The 24,870-nt window shown below is 38.2% G+C and overlaps 1 protein-coding gene across 1 annotated transcript in view; it reads right to left on the reverse strand.

Moving 5' to 3' along the window:
- Nucleotides 1-17,189, reverse strand: part of spock2 (SPARC (osteonectin), cwcv and kazal like domains proteoglycan 2) — a 63,368-nt gene extending 46,179 nt beyond the window's left edge. The window contains exon 1 of the mRNA XM_033980220.2: nt 16,845-17,189. Within this exon, the coding sequence (XP_033836111.1) occupies nt 16,845-17,033 (189 nt within the window). The 5' untranslated portion in view covers nt 17,034-17,189. The remainder of the gene's footprint in view (nt 1-16,844) is intronic.
- Between the last annotated feature and the right edge of the window lie 7,681 nt (nt 17,190-24,870).

Consider the following 24,870-nt stretch of genomic DNA (forward strand, 5'->3'; position numbering starts at 1 on the left):
TATCATTAAAAGGCAACAAATACATGAAGTTACTTTTTATACTATACTTTCTATAGCTCAAGAAAGTATATAGCTCAAATCTAACCATATTACAAAAAAAATTAAAGAAACCTCTTCATTAGAAAAAAAAATTGCACACACGATAAATATTGAGTCCCATAATATATTGTTCCAGCCAACAAATACTGACCAACAAGTCGATGTAGTAACTATCACGACAGGCCTAGTCCTTTGTGGATGGCATATTTGAGGTTGTAACCAAGTTGTAATGTTGCTTCATCAAAAAAGTACTTTGTAAGGATTTAGTCATGCGTGTTGGATTTCTACCAACTGATATAAAGAGGTGATGTATTACTTTTACTGGATTTGCTTTGCATTTATGTAATTTTTTTTAAGTTCTACCTTAAATTAGCTTGTTATGATAGTTTCCACACTCAAATTATCATTATTACAAGTCTGTCTTGTCTTGTTTTCGGTATATCTGTTTTTTGTTGACTTTTTTTGTTACGATCTTTGGGCAGCTTAAGTTGTATTTTAAATGTGCTATATAAATAAAACTGAATTGAATTGAATAGGTAATTAGTCCAACTTTATTTGAGATTCAACCAATTCTAATCACCAATGATACGCTGCTTTTTAATCAAAACATCCATAGCCATTCCTCACCATTCGTCAGTAAAAGCATGTGGTTTGGAGCAGAGTTCAGACTTTGGAGGAAAGAATTTGAATATTTTTTTGCTAAATGCTACTGATTAAAAGCCTGTATTGACTATATTCAGGAAATTCCTATTGAATATTTATTTATTTTTGAATCAAAGCAAATCAAAAATTGTCAACGATGAACAGGATGGGAAAAAGTCAGGATTTTTTTATTTTTTATTTTTTTTTGTCAAGTCTTAGCATAACAACAATAGTGACAATAGTGGAATTTAGGGCTGAATTCTACCTATTTCATACATTACTTCATTATTTGAACTTACAGAAATATGAATTATGAATGTTAGGCAATCCAAAAGTGCTGACCTTATATAGCTGAAATTGGAATATGCTAATATGCTACAAGAATTATGATCTAATTTTGAATACGAACAACATAAATGTCTTTTTTCCACCTACGCAACATCGCCCGTCTCTGCCTCTCCTTCTCTCAGCCCACTGCAGCAATCCTCATTCACGTATTCATCACCTCCAGAATCGACTACTGCAATAGCCTTCTGTACAGCCTACCCTCCACCCACCTACAAAAACTGTCCTATGTCCTCAAACGACTCCACTGGCTCCTCGTACAACACCGCATCCAATGCAAGGTCGTCCTCATCACCTACAAGTCCCTTCATAACCTGGCCCCTCCCTATATCACCAACCTCTCAGATCAGCCGACACTAACCTCCTCACTCCCCTCATCAGGACAAAGCACCGAACCTTGGGGGAGAGAGCCTTCGCTGCTGCCGTCCCCGCCTTCAGGAACTCACTCCCACAACCCATCAGGAGCTCGGACTCATTGCAGCACTTCAAAACACTACTAAAAAGTCACCTGTTCAATCTGGCATTACCCCCATGATTCCCACTTGTCTTCTTCTACTGTTTTCTTGTTGTTTGTGAAGCGTCTAGAAAGCGCCCTATAAATCCAATGTATTATTATTTATTATTATTCTTTACTTGCTGCTTAGTTCCTGCAGCTGAAAAAAACAGTTCTACACTTGAATATTTGGAGAAAAAAAAATCATTCTCTTGACCAATGCTGACAAAAACAAGCTTCTAGACATAATGCCTTGTGTGTACTGTCTCAGCCAACATGGCAAAAACAGAAAAGTTGATTCCAATTTGCAAGTCACAGAATATTGGCACCTTTCCAAAGCTCCGCTCAAAAACAAGAATTCTGAGATCAGAGTACATACACAAAATCATGCAAGAAGGAATGAATTTGTCTTGTTTGTTGATATTTAACTTATCAAAACATTATGATGCATTATTCATTTTCCAGTTTTAAGATGCACACGCCAGGGTTTAACCGAAAGGCAGCCAGCATGCATATAATTGATTGAATTGGTTAGTCAGGTCAACAACCAAACAGAACCCGTTTTATTATGACAAGTATTTGAAAGTCTAATTTACACATTTACATAATACAAATGCTTCTGTTGTTTTAATTTTCACTCTAAAATCCATTGTAGTCATTTGCTGGACTACACTTACCAAAGTCATTCTCTTCTGAGTAATATCTGTCCATTCAAGGTGGTTTGAACAGACTTCATTAAATACAGTGGCGAGAGGAGAGAGTACTATGCATTATGCGTATTAATCATCTCCTACATTTAAAAAGGGCTCTGTACTCTCCACTCTGAAGCACTGATGAGTAATGTATGAATGAATAGTGACAGCCAAGGACAGATAAAAGGCAAAATTAAACAATAAATCTGCTCTTTTAGACTGTTGATTGTGATATATGCTAAAGCAATCCTTGACTATGTTTCACTGTGTTACGTTTTCCTTATCGCCCGTCAGAAGTAATCACATTGGATTAAAGGAGAAAAACATTACGGTTTGATTTGTTATGTAAACAATTTGAATAGAGATGTTACGTCCTTACACCTCCACTGGAGTTCATTTCGGAGCTTAAATTGCTGTTATGACAAACCAGCTAGTTGTGTTTATGTGAGGTTGCATACTTTACAGATTGGAAATTGGTCAATTGCAATAGTCCAGCTGTAGACCTGGTTTAGATCCTGTGGGACTTGGATGCTTGGTACTTGGTGTGAAAAGTGAGATCCAGAGTCGAATAGGGCTTGGCTGTACCCCGTGATGCTAATGACCTAAACCTATCCATTATATCTGCTGTGAATGGTTAAATATTTCCTTTTCTACTTGTAAACAGATGCATTTTCAAAACAGTGAAACATGTCCCTGTTGGTATTTCGAAGACCTACAGCATATATTTTCATTCCAGTAACACACACACACATTTTATTTGAATAATTTCATCTCATGCTGTTTGTATAAATGCCACTTATTTACAATTTTTAATCTTTAAGCAGTCATTTTTGTGTGGTCATTATAAGATGTCTGTATAATCCCTCAATCGTCCAGGTATTATCCATCATTTTTCTTTTGCTTAGGTCATTATAAAATAATAAATCAAGGCAACAGCAATCCAGATCAGGTTATTTTAAACTACAGGGGGAAAATTCAGATATACGGGGAGAGTACCATAGTGTTCTGTATTAATGAGATTCCTCTTATTGACTGAAATCGTAAGTCACTGAAGTAGCAGTAACTACCTATCCACTGGGGCATACGACGTACATGAAAATCAAAGTCATATCCAAGCTCACTGTGCCAGCTAACTGAACGCCAACCTTGTAGTCACTATCTATAAATAAAATCAGGCCTTGTGACTTCTGCACCCTGCTGGGAAAACAACTCACAAGAGAACCAGCAACTAACAGCCAGAACCCTTCACACTTCACTGGAAAGACCACAATCAGCTGAACGCCATCTTGTCCGACAATCAAAAATCAATAATGTTGCCTTGGTACGAGCTACACAAAGAATAAGAATCGACTTTGATTATACTTCAGTCAAGGGAAACAAAAGCAATGTAATCGAATGAGAGACTTACACATGTATCAGGTACAACACTGATGTCTGTTTGTGTAAAAAAAAACAAAGGCAGTCTAGAAGGCTGAATCATCGGCCTGATGTTCTAAAAGTGAGATGAAAAAATAGCTTTAAAATCGATCAAGAGTTAAGTGCTTCTGGTCAACCATGCCAATAACACTGAAAACTCATCTCTCTTTTGGTTCTAAGAAAAGGCTTTCAGTTCTGCTTTCTCACATTTAATAGAAAGGCTAAGCTAATAACTGATTTCTAGGGGCTATTTGTGAATTCATTATCAAATACACTTTTTGCAAATTGTTTAGGACCTAAAAATGTTGAGAAAAAAAGAAGGCTCTAATATGTTTTATCACAGTAGTCATCAAGTCATCACTGTAAATTGTGCGTAGGGCAAGATTTATAATGAGTTGTCTATAATAGATGGCCAAGCAGCTACAGTTTAAGTTGTCGGTCAAAGTGATATATTATACTATTTCTTTGCCAGGAGTCGAGCACAATGTCCAATCTCATCAGCTGTTTCTGAACCAACCAATCAAAACTTTCTTCTACCTTTGCCTCTCAGGTTATTCCTATAAGTACACTCTCTCATCACGTGCAGCATCTTAACTGCAGCAATAGAACCCTCAGCCTCTCAGCCTCTCCATCTTCTCCATCACCAGCCACCAGCCTGTCTAAGCTTTTCCCATAAATCTCTTTCTTCATTCTATTCCAGACATTTCTACTTGCCAGGGCCCAAGCGCCAAAGGTTGTCCATTCATTAAATTATTCATGGCACCTCATTCATGTGGAGTTGTCAAAAAATGATACCCAGATATTAAAACTATTTAAACTGGACACTGGGTATCAATACTGAAAAAAACACAGCCAAATCTGACCTTTCCTCAATAGTTTTACAATATTCTTAGTACACATAAGAACTAGTATAAAACCATATTGTTGTGGAATAAATGAAGTAGCCAGACAGTCTAGAGAGGACAGGCAAGACATTGGATGTCTAATGCAGGAGAATTTTATTTACCACCAATACAGGACTTGTATACTCAAAACACTGTCATATTGTCCAGTTAAGTCTAGCTATGCTTCTGTTGTTGGACATATTAGTCAGTGACACTGCCAGACTGAACTTTTTCTCTATCCTATATGGTAATATTAAAGAAACTACTATTCTGTTTTAATATCCTTGAGATAATGAAATCAGTATCAAGTCTTTAGTAATGAAATCAATAATTCTCAAAATTGCAGTATCTTAGCAACACTGCTCTAATAATTGAATTTATATTTTTAGTTTTCATTAAACATATTATGCAAAATCGACTTTTCACAGCTTTTAACCATGTTATAGTTGTTTCCCCTTCTCATGTATCCTCTTATAGTTGTATTTGGAATGATTCAAGCATGTTTGATGACATATTTGACTCCTGTTTTCACCGCCACCAGTATACGTCCACTGCTCTGTACTTATTTTGTTCTCCAATTTTGTTTTGTTAATCGGAGAAATGCATAGGATTCGTCAGAATGGCCAAGTCATTTTGCTATAAATGAAAAAATCTGCTGCACGCTAGTGTAATGTGCAGCTATCCATAAGAGGAGACGACAACTTCATGGCTCTTTGTTGTGATGAAGTTTACAGCAACGTCAGCTCCCAATGGGCACCGTGGGTTTCTAACATATAAGTCAGTGGACTTGTTTCTTTTATTAAGTCAATTTAGATGAATATTGCGATTTAAAATGTCCAAATTATAACATAATGATCCACGGGTGTCATAGATTATAACTATGTAGCAGGCTCAAGCACAATATGTCTTCTTTAATTACATAACATCTGAAATTCAAAGCCATTTTCACCTCCTCTCAATTGTCGTATAGGCCTTTGCCCACTGCAAACTCTCCCCCCACAGCCCTGTTTGAGCCTCTGTACCTGTGAGTGCTGCCCTCCCGCTGCCTCTGACTCAGCCTGGCTCCAGCCCAGAGGTAGCGGCGTTTGTGTGGCATTTTCTGTAGGGACCGCCACCGCCACTTAGACTTATTGTTAGCCCTGAAAAGCCGCTGATTTATCGAGCTGCCTGTCCAACTGAATGTCAACTCTCCGAAGTCACACACATCACCATTACAATTTCAATAGCCACAGAGCATTTTCAAATCAAGAGGTGTACTTAACACTTACACCCGTTGTAATCTGGTATTGTAGATTTTAACAGTAGATGATGGGCTGTTTGGAATGGCTAGAATAGAGTTTAATTCCCGCACAGACCTCATTAGATGCTAGCTCCTGAATGCCATGCGGTTTTTCCAGCAAACAGCCCTGGAATGCCAGCTCCCACAAGCACAGCAGCAGGTTACGGCAGCTTAGAAATTCATGCATAGAAAATAGAGAAATGCAGAGGTTAGTGAAGCAGTATGTGGAAAGGAATGCGAGCTATATATTTCTTCTTTGTAGCACCTATATGATGCCACTCCTTGCCAGACTTCTATGGACTCCTATATGAAAAAATAACGTACTATTTTTACGTAGAACTGTAGTCGAAGTAATAGTAGAAACCAGGAACTCTAGATAAATCAAGAGTTATTTCTGTATAGATTGCAGTGCCCTTGCCCTTTGGTATAGTGGTTTAGACTGCCACACATGTTTTTTACCATCTTGGGGTCACTGGTTCGATTCCCAGTCTACCCATCTCTCACGCCATGGCTCTGGTGTCTAATAAAACTTATGGGCCAAAAAAAAGCGATATTCCACTTCCTCCTTTATTCCATACTGAATCCAAGCAATGAAGCAAACAACACCAGCACCATCAGCCATCTCAGGAAAACACTCCATTAAAATTGTCTTGCCCCAGTGCCCATATTTTGTAAACAAAGCTCTTGGGGTCAAAATGAGACTGCTATGCATTTTCTGTATCTAATTATAAAGTGGTTTTACCTTCCATGAACCAGGAAGTAAGGCTGGTACGCTGTTAGCATGCTGATTGTTGTTAGCATTACCGTGACGACCTCTGAAATTTGTGGAAAGCGCTCATAAAATCACTGTGAATAATTAGGATGCGTTAGGAAAGTGGGGAATAAGTCTGGGCTGCAGCCAACTGCTTAAAAGTAGTTTTAGAACAGTCAAAATAAGGTTTAGCACCATGATGGACGTATGACAGGTATGGGACTAAACTACTTTACACCTTATTTGAGATTTCTCTGCCTACTTAACACTGTAGCAACAACAAACAGTGCAAAAAGACACATTTTCTACACAAATATTTTTGAAAAGCCACAGTGAACATTGCAAATACTTCAAATTCCTAACATGCACAAGCTGCCATGGTCGCACTTTCTTATTAACTCCACTCAGATATTCCACGTTGCTTAGCCTGCGCTGATTTGTCTGTTCCGTGTGAATCCAGGCTCTCTTCTTGCAGCACCTGTGCCCTTCTTCAGCTGTAGTGTGCTGCAGAGGAGGGAGAGAGGGAGGGGGCCCGAGCAGCAGCTGTAGCAGTGTGAGCGGGGGCCATGATGAAAGGGTGCTTTTTTCCCCACTGAATTACAGCCCACCTAGGTCCCTGCTAGTGCTGCCAGTGTAGTGCGCCCGATACAAGTAAGCCATCCATAATACCAAATCTCAACAACTGCATCCCGGATTTCAAAAACAGGAAAACTGCATTGTCGCAATATATTTTGAAGGTACTACCGAGATAATAATTGCTATTAAAACTAGTATACAGTTTGAAAAGGTATCAAAACTGAAAGAAATCTCATACAAAGGACAAAGTTGGACCTTTCCTTGATGGTAATAATTATTTGAACATGATATTCTATTATATAAATGCTTTGTTTATAATCTTCAAGACTTTCGAGTAGAAGTGGAGACTTTTCCTCAGTGTCTAAATCAAGTTTGAGACTACAGTTATAACACTACTAGTTATCACAAAGTGTCATTATTATAATTAACCTTTGCCATATTGAATGGTCAGCTTTGTGTTTTAAATGCAGTGCTCTGTTGCAGTAGTAAACTAAATAAGACTTTTTTTTATATATTTCTAGTATTACATTTTAGTTATTTCTATGCCTGACGGTCTTCCTGTTACAATCAGTCCCATTATTGTGACTGCAGTGGCCAAAAACTGTCGGACACAACCTCACAACATTAGCAGGTGCTCTAGTGGTTACCCTTTGGCTCTCACACAATTTCTACACTATTGCTTTTACCATGAGGTTAATATCTGAATTACTCTAAATTGGATTTTAAAGAGGGGGTATTATGCAAAACAGATTTTTTTTTGGAACTCTCTACCATGTTATAACATTCTTCCCTCACCTAAAACCTGCCTGAGGAGGTTTAATATCTCATCCTTGCATGTTTGAGTAATCCTGTAATCTCTCCCAGGCACTATTCAAACCCACCTTACAGTTATCAGTATGAACAACACTCAGCCCACAAGCCTACGTCACCCATGCACCTGCACAAGAATTTTTCATAGAAGTACAAAAGATATACAAAACAATACACTGCAGCTTCACAAACCTGATGCGATGTGCAGTAGTTTCATTAGCGGGATGCATGCTGATTGTGTTGTGATAGCGCTCTGTAAAGGTAGGGACTTACAGAGACTGTAAGTTTCATTTTTTTCATTTTTCGTTTCATTTTTGACACAGAGTGTCAAAAATGAAACTGAAGCTAATTCAACATTTCAATACATTGCTTTTGGCGAATATAGCATTTTCAAAAATATAAAAGGTAACATGATAATTGAAATATGTTGTGTTAGTAATGAATTCCCATGTAAGTGTAAAACTACCTCTTTAATATTGTTAGGTACATATATTTTTCTCATGTTAATTCTACAGCTTCAAAAGGAATTTGGCATTTGGTGTAACTAGACGGACTAATGTGGTTGTCTGAAAAGCTGTTATTATCGCTTATATCCGTCATGCTCCAGTAGTGGTCTATTGTAACACAGTGCAGCTCTGCGGAGATGAGTGGCTGCAAGATAGGAACACCATGGCTTGCGATAATCAGGCAGCCTTCATCTGGATAGTCCTTAATGGGGGATTTGGCTCCAGTTTTACAGAAGCTATTATCTACTATTATGGTGCGTATGGTACAGTGGAGTCATGGGAGAATGAGGCGTATTATATGATTTTGCTGCCGTGCAAAGAATGTGAATAACATGTAGGCATCTAGATGGGATCAGGTCAGGCAAAAATGGCTGAAGGTTATTTTAAACTGAATGTGAAGATATTGACATGCAGCTTGGAAAATGATTGAGGTATTACTTTGTCTGGACGGTTTCGCAGTATGGCATTAAACTGATTTACATAGAGACAAGGAAGTGAAGCAACTAGGCTGAGTTTTATTGGTCTTTTTGTGCAATAAAACACCTGTACTTGAGTGAAACATAGATAAGTTTAATGCCATACTGTGGAATATTACTGGCAAAGCAATAACATTTTCAAGTGGTGTATTAGTAATTGTTTAGGTGAAGAGGTGAGCAACTCATAACTGTAATTGTGACAGTCAGGGGCAAATTATAATAGGCTATTTGAATATATCACCTATTTACGTATTTCAAAGTAGATACTCATTTGAACAAGTATCGATACTAAAACCATTCACAAGAGAGAAATGAACCTTTCCTGAATAGCTTTAGAATGATCTTGAGCTGTATCAGAGCAAATATAAGACACACAGGCTAGTATACACCCATGGACCACTATGGAACATACCTCGACGACTGAGGGATTACACAGATAAGATAAGACCACATGGGAATATAGAAGAAAGTACTATGATTTAATGTTGAAAATTACATTCTATTGTCTAAAGAAAGAGTTTTTACTATCATCGTGGTATCGAAATTGGTATTGAGTATCAAGTATATATATTAGCATCGAAAACAAGTTTGAATTTCTACTGTTCACTGGATCTGTGAACACCGACAGCATCAGGCAAGTAATTCTTTATAGACAAGCCTCCATCATCTACTATTGTCAGAAAACATTTTTCATGCTTTTGACATCGTACATTTTTAACATAGTTGGATGATGGTGTTGCTTTGGCACAAGTTGTTTTCTACTCATTAAATATACATAGTTGAGCTAACAGGAGCAAGGCGGAAGAAGAATGACCTGGTTGAACTGAAGAGGTGCTTTTTAGATAAGGACTTACCAAGTGTAGATAGAGCAGTGCATGTGCATGTTTATAGTAGACTGAAGTGGGGGATAATATAGTAAATCACATCATAAACCCTGGGCCCATTTATGCTACAGTGGAGCACAAAAAATGCCAATAACATCTAAGCTATATGGCTAACTAGCGTAGCTGCGTGGCCATGTTGGTATTATCATCCATTCTGAGACACATAATTGAGTTTATCTTGAATGTGCAGAAATAAAACTTCAGACCAATTTCAAGGCTTGGCAATTTCATGGACGGCCTCATTTTTACAGAGCAAGAAAAAAGAATCTACTGCTGATTTGGCTTCAGAAGACACATCAAATTGGATTAGCTATGCACAAAATACTCTAATGTAGTGGAAAGGAAATAGACAACTCCTCAATTTGAGATGATCCCAGCAGACGTCTAATTGTCCTGGGGTATTTGTGAGTCATATTAGGATTCCATTGGGCTATTTTGGTAAATACATCACAGTCATGCTAATCCGGTTTGTGCTCAGGGGAAAATGATTGCATAAATACAATATGCTGCACTTCTGGAATGTCTTAACACCTAAACTCCGCCCACAACTACATTTCAAATAGAGGCACTAAACTGGGCAGTACCTGTGGACTAAAGAAAACAGTGAGGGGAGAGGAAGAACAAGGTCTTGACATATGAGAAACAGTGTAATTGGTCAATAAATTCTTCCACACTTTAAACTCCATCCCTAATCTGGGCAGTCTTTTGTGATGTCACCAATTACTTGAAATTGCAGTGGTCGTTGGAGGCAGTACGCAGTTACTTGCTGCAAATTTACCTTGTTAGTGCTAAAATTCCCCAAAAATGATCAGGAACGATATATAATCCTATTAAAACACCATATACACATTTTAGTAGCAAAATCAGGTTTTATTTTTAAGGCATTACAGAGATATTTTCTTGTTACCAAATAGGCTGCCAATGGGAAAAGTAATGTTTATAGACTAAAATTTTCTTACTCCTGAGGAAAGGCTTTCAAATATCTTGAAAATCAGAAAAACTGTCAACCATTTGGGATAATTGACAAAAAATATATACAAAACTACTCAAATTAAGATAATCTTTACTGTGTTTTTTCAAGGAAAATATTGCCAGAATTCATCAATGTAGGACACCATGTATTTTTAATGATTTGAATGCTAGCACTTTGACACTATTGCAGGTTTGTGGCCATGTTTCAGGATTTGGTGCATTAGTGGAATGAAACGTCGGGTGCACCTGTCAGATTAAAGGGATTGAAGGTATTCCATGCTGTTATTTGTAGGCTAACTGTAAAATCTAATCGCCTTGTCATGCAGCCAAATAGATTGAATGGAAGTATGCTAGCTATTTTTATTGGACGTCAAAGAGCCCCTGTCCTGAATCACGTACACTAGCTGCCTTTTACATTCACCCAGAGAATGAAAGTGAAATATTTATAGTGTGTTTTGCTTCCTGTTGTGCGCACTTGGTTGGTGTGTATCTCAGATTGTGTACATGCTAAGGGGAAAAGAAGAACTCCTCTTTTATGTTATGCTGCTTTGATTATTACTTGCACAGTTAATATTCAACATGGCGCCCTCGGAGGACTGCGCGAGTCATTTTTAATTTAGGCCTATCTATGAAATGTGAAAAGCCTATAAGTGCGTCATTGGCTGTGGTATAAGCATCAACTGGATAATTCCCAAAACAGTTGTGCTTATTTTCACTTTCAATTTGGTTCAGATGTGGCTGTTATCCCGTTGCTGTATTTAGAAAGAGTTGGATTTTGGGAAGCAGAGGCAGAAGCAAGTTGTAAACACAAACCAAATCGACATTCATGCTAGATCTTATAAAAAGACAGAGAATGAACACAGCAATATTGATTGATTGGATTTGGAAATATGGCAAGGCCAAATATTGTAATTTTAGTTAGCCAATATTTGGTCTAGCTAGATATCCAAATCCAACTCTAACCCTAACCCTGCCGTCCATCTTTGAATTGAAATTAAAGCAGAACTAAGTAACATTTTTAACTTATTTTATGTCATTCAAAGTCCCTCTGGTGGTTACAAAGGTGATTTTGGGGTGTTTCAAAGGTCTGCTGGCTCACCCAGCAGTCTCTTGAGCAGAAAAAACAGACATGCAACTTGGTCGCCACCGACTCTCAGGAGTCTGTTCTCGCTCTTGCGATAAACAAATTGCTTTATGGCAGTTCAATATACACGCAGGTAACCAAGCTAGTGACAGACCCCTTACCAACACTGTCCACAGTTCACTACAAGAATAAATGTTCATTTGTGATGTATCAGCCATGGCACAACCAGATAAAAGACAGAGGAAGCCTTTGTCCAAGGATGCAAGGAAAAGGACAGGTGAATTGGACAGGGCTAGAGATCAAACACGAGTAAATCTGGGGAAGGCGTTTGAAGAATGGAGAGAGCTCAAGGAAAGAGAAAGGCGGAAGAGCGACGCAGATCTGGCAATGTCATTATTGATCACGTAAGTTTTATTTGCATTACTCACGATATCATTGTTCTAGTTATGTCATTGGAATAATTGTTTGCTTTAGTACGCAGTTACATCTGCATGCAGCTAGTGTCTTGTAAACAAGAAAAAATGTGCAAATTTGATGTGATATCTGACTATGGCTAACTTCATGCCCACCATCAAACGAGATTATCCATTTGCATGTGATCCGACCGCTTGTCACGTTGGGGTTACTGCTGTAATTGACACACTTTCATCCGTATGCAATAATGTTATATGTTTTAGCAGCTAGATGTGTTCTTTGTTGTCAATGAGCATTGTCAGTCTGTAAATGGAGCAATGAGCAACTTTAGCATGATGTAAAGTCAGCCCGAGGCTGCATTCACTTTAAACAACTTTGTGTTCTGGTTATAGTTACAAATGTTGGCAAACCCAAACCACATCTACACCACTGTCATTACCAGGTCAAGCCTCACACAGCATGTACACAAGATATTTACAAGAGGCTTATGTATAGGATAAAGTAAACTAACATTGCCAAACTGAGACATTTTGTTGCGTAAAGTGTTCAATGGCTTTATAGCTTTAAATTTATTTTTGGAACAGGTATGGGTGACTGAGGGACTGCACAGACATAAAGCCACATGATAATATAAAATAAAAGTACTATTATTTAATGCTGAAAATCACATTCTATTACCTAAAGAAAGGGTGTTTTCTATGATCAATGTTGTATGGGAATCGGTCGAGTATTGAGTCTAGTATCAAAATCGATTTGATTCATCTATTTGGAGTGTAATCTCTAGAGCAGTGGCTGTCCAACATTTCACAGTACAGCCACAAGTGTAATCTCTAGAAGAAATGTTGATAGCAGCTCAAATGACTATCTATTTTCATTTTGATAATGTTAGTACCAGCATGTCAGCAAATAAGCTAATACCCAGATTTTGTTCGCTCTTGTATTTTTTCAAGTTGTTTTACAGCAAACTACAGCAAGTACAGTATTATGTTGCGGCATTACATTAAGAAACACACCATCTATTGTTTCAGAGTTGATCTTATCATGTAGCCAGCTGAATGCAATTTCTGACACCTAAAATAATGTGAGAAAGTCAAACCAAAGGATTTGCTGGCAAAAAAAAACAAAAAACATTCCAGACATTTGTGGCAGAAATAGCTTGTCAGGCTTGCAGAGTTTAAATGGGTTTTTCAAAAAGTCTTTCCACATATTCCATGAGCCTGAAGCGGGACTGCTGACGATAGAGTCATCAAACTCCCAGTGAAACATGCTCCATTTCCACAGTGTAAGGGAGAGGGCTGCTGTTGCTACGGCAGCCAGTTGAAATCAAAGCTCCTTCCGTTTGGTGAATCCCGTGGGTCCTTGGACTGGTTTGCTTCTCTGATGTTTCTCCTCTCATCATCATCACCATCGTTTTCACCGGAGACACCGCTACCACCACGGATGGCCTTTAACACTTCATTACAAGCGCCTGACACAAACTGGCACGTTCGACAGTCTCCACAGAATCCAAAGAAGATTGTGTAAACGCCGGCAAATCCACGTGCACACAGGCCCCGAAATTACCTCCGGGAATTATGATCATTAAAAGAGATAGAGCGCATTATGAAATGGATAGAGAGCTTGGGGCTGAGGTTGGAGCTTTGATCTTAAACTGAGGAGAAAGTGAAGGTAGCGGCTTACATCTTAATGCAAGGCAAACCCATCTAGAGCTGTTAAAAGATGGTCCATTTAGCTTAGCTGTGTGAGGAGTTCATAACTTCTAGCTTTCTAAAGCAACTGGAAAATTCTGTCATACTAGCCAATCTCTCAGGTCATTCATATAAAGGTACTCTCTCTCCCATTCCATCAACTATGAGTTCCAACCCCTGATACAACCTAATTCAACCACAGCAGCAGAACTCTAAACCACCCCAGCCTTGTCATTTTCTCCTCGTCTCCATTATTTGTCATATTGGTAACCTGCCAGGGTTGAAGCGCCAAAGTTGATCTATTTACTACATCATAGCTTCTCACATTTATCTCTCTGCTTTTCGGTCATATCATCGTGTCCTTGGTGAGTGAGTGACAGCTGGATTTAACCACAGTGAAGTGAGAATTTTCCAAAGAAGATGACTTTATTTACTGTTATTGAATCGTGATAAAATCAAAATCATGATCTGGCTCCAAGGAAAACAGGATATACATTTTTTTCCTATAGTATTAAGTTTAATTTCAAAATACCTATCTTGGAATTATGTAACAGTTTTAAATCTAAATTATGTTTTTATTACAGAAACAAATCTTGTATCCCATTGAATTACAGAAAATAAACTGTTCAAACAACTTTTCTTTCTGTACTGGATTATGGAGGTATAATATATATATACCGGTACAGACTTCAGCCTCTACTTTGAAACCTTTAGATACTCTCTCAGCCCTTCATTTCAGAGCAGGCAGTGATTTAAAACCCATCAGTGTACTCTCTATGAAAAAGTAGGTTGGTCATCACTATCCGCCAGAAGAGAACAACACTGTATAAAATGTATTTATAAGGGACTACTTGATAGACTGCCTGAATGTCTCTCTAGTTTGTTGAACTTTGACACGAGGGCTTTTAATACAAGATCTCTTGATGGTCTATGTCTAAAAACTGGTCACACTAGAACTGAAATGGGGAAAAAAAGCTTTCGGTTATTTTGCTTCCCAAAAATAGAATACATTTCAAGGACATGCAAAACTGGATACATTGGTACCACTAATGCACTTTAATAATGTGGTGATTTATAATCTCACCCGCACCTGTTTTTAATGTTATAAATGGAACTATGTAGTCATTTGTTTTGGTTGTTGTTGTATTGTACTGTATTTTAACAGGGCATTCATGAAAAAGACTGGTACTCTCATTGGACTCTCCCTGTATAAATAAAGATACAAGAAAAAAATGAAAGAGGTTTTTGTTCAGCAGTATCATGAATAACAAAATAATGTATATGCCAATAGTAACATAACTGCTATGATCAAATGTGCCTGTATGGTGAATGTGTTTACCAATGTATGTAATTGACTACCTTCTTCACTGCTATAGCTCGATGATGTTATTCAGATCTTATTGTGACTTGACAAGAATATGATAAGCAAAGTTTCAATGGTATCTCTAAAGGTGGCGCATCTGTTCTTGCAGCTTTTATAGCCGTATGTATGCATTAGCTCTCACTTAGAAGTCACTTAGAATGCCACAATTCTACCTCAATCTCCCAACACCCACATTTTCATTACCTCTCTAAGTACGGCTCCAAAGGACACAGCATACTTTTTGACTAATCGCAGCCATGCACTTAACCCTTTTCCCACACAATCACCTTGCACTTCAGGGACAGACAATATACGTAGAGATGACTTACGATCAAAAACAACACAGCCTCACTGGGAATGGTCATTAAACGCAGGATGGCTCACCACCTCGCTTGAGAAGACATGTTGTTGTTCTCCTATAGCAGTCCTAAGACAATTACTCATCTCCAATCCAATAACAGTAGCCATCACATGCTACAGCAAGCGCCCCGGATCAATTAAAACTCATTTAACGGGATTCGCGTGGAATATAATCCGCCCGTGCAGTTCAAATCCTATTGTGATCATTAGTAATCATTTCCCAGCGCTGGAGGCATAGATATGTCCATAGGTTTACAGACACAGTCATTTATCAACACGCAAACACAGCAGGCTTTAATCAATCCAATGAAGCCCAGTTGAAGCAGTGCACTGGGCTAGCCCGGCCATCAATCAATCAGCCCCCCCAATGCTTAATAGTTTAATTCTCTTGTTTGAGGATCCTCCGGAGAGCAAAGTGAAAGCACGTCTGAGGTAAGCTATATTAAGGCCAAAGTGATGGAGAGGGGCTGTGCTACTGTTATTGCAGCAGGTTCACAACATTAATTGCTGGTAATTAACAAGGGCCTATTACCAAGGAAACGGGGAGGAGATCGAAAACTGTGGATAATTATAATGGTGCTTTTTTTTCATTCTGGAAAAAGAAAAAGGGAGTACATTTTAGCTTGTTTATTTAGGATAGGATAGGGTGCTGTGACTCCATTAAATAACATCATCAGGTTGGATAGCCTGCTCTGTCAAAATGTTCAGACTAATTGTGAATAGCTACAACTGGATGATCATGTATGAATCAATTATTGACCTCAAGTTTTCACACATTGAGCCATGGATTCACTCATGTAAACAAGCTTTTTTTTCTATTGTTGCTAGCTGAGGAGGTAGGCTAACTTGTTATTTTCATACTCATGTTCATATTGTACCAAACTAAACATGTTTTAAGCCCTTACACGTGGACTAATAGCCTTTTGTTTGCATTATAAAGACTTTTTGTCAACTATGCTACATCCCAATTAACTTATAAAGGCTCATTTAGATCACACTTGTAAGTTTTTGGGGTTTTTTTCCTAGCACGCCTTTTGCATGTGACCGTCTTAAAGAAAGATCATAAACTAAGTGTGTAAAAGTGTCCATTTCTGTGTCTTTTCCCTGGCGCCTGTCCCCCGTGAGCTCGTCTTTACCGCATTACCTCGCATCTCCACACGGCACACTTACGTCTCTGAAGCGATTCCAGTGCTTGATCTTGCGGCTGTACTGTGAAATGGTGGACAGCCACTGCTCGTCTTCCATGAAATTCCCGGTCTTATCCGCTTCTTTGCCGCTCTTCCCATCGGTCTGGAGACTGGAGCCCGCCAGCATCACCAGCGGGACGAGAAGGCACACGATATCCGTCATTTCCACCATGGCCGCGGTCAAAAACACCAGTGTTCGCTCGGGCTGTCGGTGTTCCTCTGCTGCCGGAGGAGGGAGAGAGGATGCTGAGGCTGTGATAAAACTACCAACTGATTAGCCTATAGGAGCGCGCGGCTGCGGAGAGAGCGCGAGGAGAGAGCGCGAGGGGAGAGCGCGAGGAGGCGGCGAGGGGAGCGCGAGGGGAGGGCTCACGCGCCGGTAAGGAAAGGTATGGACCAATGGTATGGACTGCAGCTAAGGGTACACTCTGTGGCCACAACTGGACGTTTTAAAGTTCAGTCACCCCCATTAGGCTTGACTTTTCCAGATTTAGCACAAAGACGCTCAGAGATGATGCAGATAGGAGTTACAAATAGCCTAGTTTTATCTCACATTTAATCACAATGCAAATGAGTGCATAATGATTTTGTATTCAATTTGAATAGCCCTAAAACAACTAGGATTAGGCTTCCAGTATAAGCCTGTGACAAAGGACATTTTTCTCTCAGCGAATTGCAAGTAACAAGCAACTTTAAACATGTATTAACACACAATGGGTTTACACATAAACAGTGTGTGTTTGCATTTGTGCTTTTTAATGTTTTTCCTTTAACTTCACTTATTCATTCATCAGAAAAATAAACACGTGCAAAATGATTAAGAATACCATTTTTCTCTTTTCTGTGGATTAATATTGATTTTTCCCACATCGCAGTGATACAGATTTCCAAAGAGGGGGGATAGTTTTGTTGATGTAGCAGAAAATGCGCAGGTGTAAGTGAAAAGTGTAATGATGCTCTGCTCTATATACAGCCTGTGTCCCACTAAGCCACTGAGGCAGGTAGAGCCCCAGAAAGTGGAGCAGCTAACAGCGTGGCAGCTATAATCAAGTTCATTAATTACCCCTGCACTACTTCGGCTATATTTATGTCAGGGAAAATACAAACAAGTCCACAGTAAACTTCATAGCCTATCTCATATAAAACATTGGGTACAGCTATTAAACACACAGCTATTGCAGTTTATTTTTAAGATTGTAGAGAGCCCCACAGCGAAAGTTCCCCATGACACTGAAAGTTTTTAAGTCAGATGGCCTTCCATGTGGATATGTCTTGCCCAAGGATACAATAACAATTTCAGTGTGATTACAGATTGACAGCTTCTATCAAAAGTAAAATATGTCATTATGTTTTGCTATAGGCATGGGACGAAATTGAAATTTAGTGTCACAATTATCATGGCCAAAATAATTGTGATTAACGATTATATCATGATAATTATTGTTGCTGACAGTTTAAAAATGTTCTGGATACGAATAATTACAATTTTAATATTATGAATAGGTTTCATATTTAAACAACAATTAAAGTATTGTACAGTGTTACAACTGAAAACAACAGTGATCTAGAGGAGATGATCAGGGAGAAGTTTTTTTTTCTGCACATTCTGATGATGCAGTGGTGGTTATCTTTGTTAGCGATGTTATGGCATTCTTTATCCTAAATCTTTACTTGTATTTTTATAAATTGTTATAGATCTCTTTGACCTAACCTTCATGATATTATCTGTTATTACACACAGGTGTATCTCTTGTCTGTTAGTCTACAAGACGATGTGTCCAGCGGCCTTGAGCCCCTTAGACTAAACCGGTATGATTGTTTTGATGGTATAAATACACTGTATGCATGTTCATTTTTCATCTGAGAGCGAGATGACACTAGAGGGACAACAGCTCTTTGAGGATTGTGCACAATTGATTCAATAAAGCTGACTTTTTGATTCACGGCAACTTCTTTGTTGATTTTATATTTTTTAAGCTTTTTATTATTAGAAATTCCACAACAGTGATTATCACGATTATATAAAAAGTGCCACGAATGATTGTTGTCAACCCTTTTTATCACAATAAACAAAATTATTGTTTATCTATTTTGCTATTTTGTGGATTAAATCAATGGATTTTAACCAAACATTTATTTAAAGCTGCAATCTGTAACTTCTGTCTCCATGGAGATGTCATGTTCCACAGTGCAGGATTAAACATGCACAAGCAGGTGACACTACCAACAACATATTTCTTTTAGCAATTAAAATACCTGTGATTGAAGAAATGCAAGATAGATATGTTTAATGCCATACTGCGGAACATTCCAGGCAAGAAAAGTTACATTATGCACCTTTAACAATTGTCTGTGTTGGCCTACGTATTTTGTAGCATATACTACTGTAAAGATTTCCAAGCTGATGCCATGGGGAGACTGGATGTGGAGGGAGAAAAAATCACCAACCTACAGAACAGGAATCAATATTAACATATCGCTGTAATGAGTGAATGCCTCAAATGCTACATCCCTGTATGAAACTCAATTCTCGATAAATTCTATGACAACAAATCAATGCGGTCCAGGATCCGTCGTAGTGTTGTGATGGCCTATAGATGTTGCCTCGGTGTATTCTGGGAAGGGAAGCCTGCTATGTTATCTCACAATCTGTATCTCTCCTCTGCCTTTTCAGTGTCTCCCCTGGGAAACACAGTCAGTGACAGCTCCTAACTGGAATGCTGCACTATGACACTAGCTTTGTCAACAGCCTCTAAAATATATAAGGTTTATATGAGGATCATTTATTTATTGGATTATCAATCAGTACATTTGATCTTGCAGCCTGAATAGCAAGTGTATTATCTATTCAAAATAAAATAGGTTTAAAGGTGCAGTATGTACCTTATCTGTTTGTCTATGGAGATTTTATGCTTTGACAAGAATGTTCCACTGTAATATCTCCATGGTAACGGATTGACACCTGACCGAAAAATGCGTAGATTTAAGAGATGATTAAATATAAAATGAAAGGTAACCTGCTCTTTCGTGCTTTTGTAGGATAATTTAAAATTTTGTGCCATACTTTAGCACATTTCTAATGCATTGCTAAAGTATCATCTGAATATCTTAATATACATTTTTGTTAATATAATCCACCCCAAACATGTAGTGTTGTCATGATACTAAAATCTCAATCTCGATTTCGATAGTAAGGATTGAACTCAATACGAAATACCGATTCCAAAAACACAATGATCATAAAAAAGACTCAACAATAGAATGTGATTTTCAGCATTAAATCACAGTACTTTCTTGTATATTCCCATGTGGCCTTATATCTGTGTAATCCCTCAGTGGTGCAGGTATATTCCATAGTAGTCCATGGGCATACTTGTTCTGGTACAGCTCTTTCTAAAGCTATTCATTAATCAAGGTTAATTTCTGTTCTGTGAATGTGACTTTTTAAATATCGATACTTGCTCAAATGAGTGTCTATTTTTAGCATCAATTAGGATTTGATTTTTGATACTTTTGACAACCCTACAAACATGTATCAGTTTCTTGTTCCTATATAACAAACCCTGGTCTCCTTTAGTATCTCCAGAGCTACTACTTATTCTTTCTTTACTGTACTGATAACTGGAGAAATGAGAATCTAGTTGATACTAGTTTAGTATATTTTGGTATTGAATTGTTTGTCAACCAAATTTATACTGGTGGATTTCAGATTGTGATGATGTCATACTCCCTGATGGGCGGCACAAGGCCACACCTCCTCGTCAAAGCCTGATCCTGTCAAATGTCAGAGGCTAACCAGGCCCGGTCTGTTTAGTATTTGGATGGGAGACCGCTGGGAATACCAGGCGCCAGTGTCCTTAGGCAAGATGCTTCACCCACATTGCCTAGTATGAAAGTGGTGGACATGTGAGTGTTGGTGATGTTTGGAAGAGCTGATGGCGCAGTTTGGCAGCCTTGCTTCCATCATTTTGCTCCTGGGCTACATTAGTATTATTTTTATTAAAACCCATTTTCCCTGTTGATTATATTGTACTTCGCCATGAAATAGCCAAAAGACAGATGCCCAAATACTGAACCTGATATTTGTGCTATGTACTGGACCCAATCATTCAGTGTATTACAACAAAACTCTGCAGTTTAGCTGACCCCCATCTGTATCAAATAGTACTGGCCCATAGAATGTGGAGATGTCATCTGAGACCCAGCAGTACTTTTTGGAGCCAGTATGTCTAACTTCAAACCCCTTCCAGCGAAAAGTAGAAAAATACTATACTTATAGATTGTGAATACAAAGAAAGAAAAGCGAAAACATACCAGCCAACTGTGTCTCTCTTATTAGAAGCTGATGAAAAGGACCAAAATGGCGGAGTAATTTTAGAGCCAGGGCCATGGGGAGTTTCAGGTAATCTCCTTGGGAAATCTTGAGAAAATGTCCACCTGTCTGTCAGTCAAAGTGCCGTCCGATGGTTCTAACGGAGAGCAAATTGAACTGTGTGTTATCTGGCATGGCTGCAGGGCGGGGACATATACAAAGATCAGATGATACAAAACACATGTCAACAGGAAAATACGTGCGGAATGCTAGCACCGAAGATGATATTTATTAGCTTAGGGCAACTTGGTATCAATCACTGGTGCTATTTCGTACGCCTTCTAACCCAGGTGTCAAGTTTTATATTTACAGTAGAGCTATTGTTTGGCTAATAATGCCTTTTCTTGCTTTAGTATGCAGGTGGAATGGGAGCACATGTGGGACCTTTAAGATGGAAGGAGCAGTGCTTCAGTGTGTGCTAAATGCACAGTAATACTGGATTATTACACACTGCACAAAGTTAGCATTATCAGGTTAGAATCCTCATTGTAAAGAAATAGATCAATGATCATTGACTGTGCTTCAGTTTGTGTGTGAGGAACAGGAACAGAGAGCTGGCCATGCAGATGTTTAAAGTGCACTATGTAACTTCTAGCCGAGAGTTGGCAACCAGCTTGTCTTCTTGGAGATGTGATTCTTTGCCAAAAATGTTTCACAGTTTTTAACTTATCTCCATAGGGTCAAGTAGGTGATGCCACTTTAGATCAAGTTACAGATCAGGTCTGCGGAAAGGTGAGCTAACTTACAGTTTTAAAAAAACATGATTTTTAGGGCTGTCTCACATCTTCAGGAAGGTTTTAGCTGCATAAAACTGAAACCCTGATTCTCCATGTTTAGTCCTGACTCTGGCACCAGCAGGAGGCCGGTCCCTGAAGTCCTCAGAGTGTGAGACGGTTCATGTGGCTCTAACATGTGGGAGATGTACTTTGGTTCTGGTCCGTGGAGAGACTTGTTCACACAGAGCTGCTTTAAAGTCTATTCTCTGAGCCACAGGAGCCACAGAGACCTAAGCACAGGACACATGTGTGAAGTACTTCCTGGTTCTAGTCAGCACCCGAGCAGCAGTGTTTTGGATGTACTGTTCTGTCTTAACACTCGTTTGGCAAGGCCAGTGAGCAGGACGTTACAGAAGTAGTCTAACCTACTGGAGGTAATTGCAGGAATTGCAGTCTCTACGAGTCTGGTTTTCACTGTATTCCTTTGATTTTTGCAAAGTTTTTTTAGGTGGTAAAAAGCTGCAGATGTTATTGATTTGATGTGGCTGTTAAAGTTCAAGTCTGAGTCCATTGTTACCCCTACATTTCCAGCCTGATTTGAAGGTTTTAGAGAGAGAGAGACTGGAGGTGACTGCTGACACTTTCTCTATGTTTCTGTGGACCAAAGACTTTGACTTCAGTCTTGTCTGAGTTTAGCTGGAGAAAATTTTTTCCATCCACACACTGATCTGTTGGATGCAGTGGCAGAGTGAATCCACTGGTCCATATTCACCTGCTGCCAGTGAGACATAGATCTGAGTGTCCTCTGCAGAGTTGTGGTAGGACACATTGCTGTGTATTAGCTGGTCTAACGGCAGCGTGTACAGATTCAAGGATTGACCCCTGGGGCACCACACAGGTCAGGGACATTTTATCTGAGACACATTTTCCAATTTCAACATAGTACTCTCTGTTTTCTAGATAGAACTTGAACCAGTTTGGTGCCGTACCAGAGATGGCCTCCCAGTCCTCTAGTCTCTTTTGGGATATTTTATCATCTTTAATGAAGATCGATCAGTTTAATGCAATTTTGTGAACACAATTCTTGACAAATTAACTAACATTAACATTTAGACAAAAAGTACATATAATATCTTTAAATTCCTACAGTTTACTTACTACCAAAAGTACCACAAATAATTGCAAAAAAGACAGTACAGTAGTACTGTGGTCCGTTTGGGGTGATAGTGCTTACACTGAGACGCTGCAGGTGAATAGGAAAAAATTTACATTTAAACATATCAATTTGAAACTCCTTCAATAGTTTAATGATGTAAATGTAAAAAAAAAAAAAAAAAAAAGTATAACTTTTTTTTTTTTTTACATTTTTATTTTTCATATAAAAATAAGATATTTTATGTGCAACAATGGCCAAAATTGACCATATTTGAGACATTTAACACAAAAACATGGAAAGAATCATTTTTAAATGTCTTGCTTCATCATGTTGGCATATTGGATACAAAATAAATACAGAAGCAATATCTTTTAAATACAGAAGGAATATCTTTTAGCTCTAGATATCTTTTTCAGTATTTGTGAAAACAAAATCTTACTGAAAATTTACCTAAAAATTCAAATCTAAAATTTTAATAGGGTTGAAATTAAATATCCACAGACCCTTCTGCATGATTCATCGCTTCTCTGTTCATATCATTGTTATGCCCTTGAGCAAGACACTTCACCTATATGAATTTATAAATGTATTATATGATTGATTTATGTTTAGCTCTTTTTAGTATTTTTAAATCTAATCATCAACTTATAATTATTCCACTGTCACTGTATATTCAATGATAGTGGAATAATTCTAAGTGAATTTGTGTAAAGCACATTTGTTTTGTGTTATTTTGTGTTCTAAAAATAATGTTGGATTGTACTTAACCAATTATTTTACAACGCCTAAATGTAAATAGGAAACAACTTCAGTATAGTCTGTGTGAGTCACAACCATAACCCAATTTAATTTCGGTCTGAAAAACAGTCCAGCAGAAGTGTCCACAGAGTGTTGATTAATTCAGAGGCAAAGTGAAAACATAAGATAGGCAGCAGTACACATCCTCAATAATGCATGTGCTTCTAAAATGAGACATGCTCCACTCAGCGGGACAGGGTAAGTCATGGGAAGGGTACTTATGAATTATTATAAACATTCTTTATTTTATTCTGATGTGCTTACACTCAATTTGCATAAGTAAATATTGGACTAAATTTTCGATCTAGTGCAATCCATTGTTTAGGAGTTGCATAGTTCAAATAAAAATTGTATATGAAAGTTTTGGAAAGGTGTAGACAAAAGCCTTCAAATCAAGATAGAATTATTAGCCTGAAAACCATGAATACTTAAAGGTCCTATATTACGTTAAATGTATTCATGTGAGATTCAAGCCATGTTAGAATCTTGTTACCACCTCAAAAACATATCTGGAGTTGTGTTTTGTTTCATTCACACATGTTTGAGTAACACTTTATTATTAGTCCTTCTACATCTCCAAAGCTCAAAATGCTCTGTTCCACCTTGTGATGTCATGAAGTGGTAGTTTTCAAGTTAACAGTTACTTTTTACCTTTAGTTCAGTAAAGAATGGCAATTCCAGGGCTGAAATTGTCCAAAGTGAAGGTGTGTGGAGTTTAAAAACACAGTGGAGCACTTCCTGTATTTCCACATGACATCACAAGGTGGAACAGTTTTCAGTTTAAGAAAAGAACTCAGCCTAAATATGCAGGGTTTGTGTGTTAAACATGTGTGAATGAAACAAAACATAACTCCAGGTCTGTTTGTGATGAAGAAACAACATTATAACAGATCACAAAACGGCATAATACAGGCCCTTTAAAGGTCTTATAAAAGGATAGTGACTTTTGGACATTTAAGTCCTGGTG

The sequence above is a fragment of the Periophthalmus magnuspinnatus genome, chromosome 15, assembly GCF_009829125.3.
Source record: "Periophthalmus magnuspinnatus isolate fPerMag1 chromosome 15, fPerMag1.2.pri, whole genome shotgun sequence".
NCBI lineage: Eukaryota > Metazoa > Chordata > Actinopteri > Gobiiformes > Gobiidae > Periophthalmus > Periophthalmus magnuspinnatus.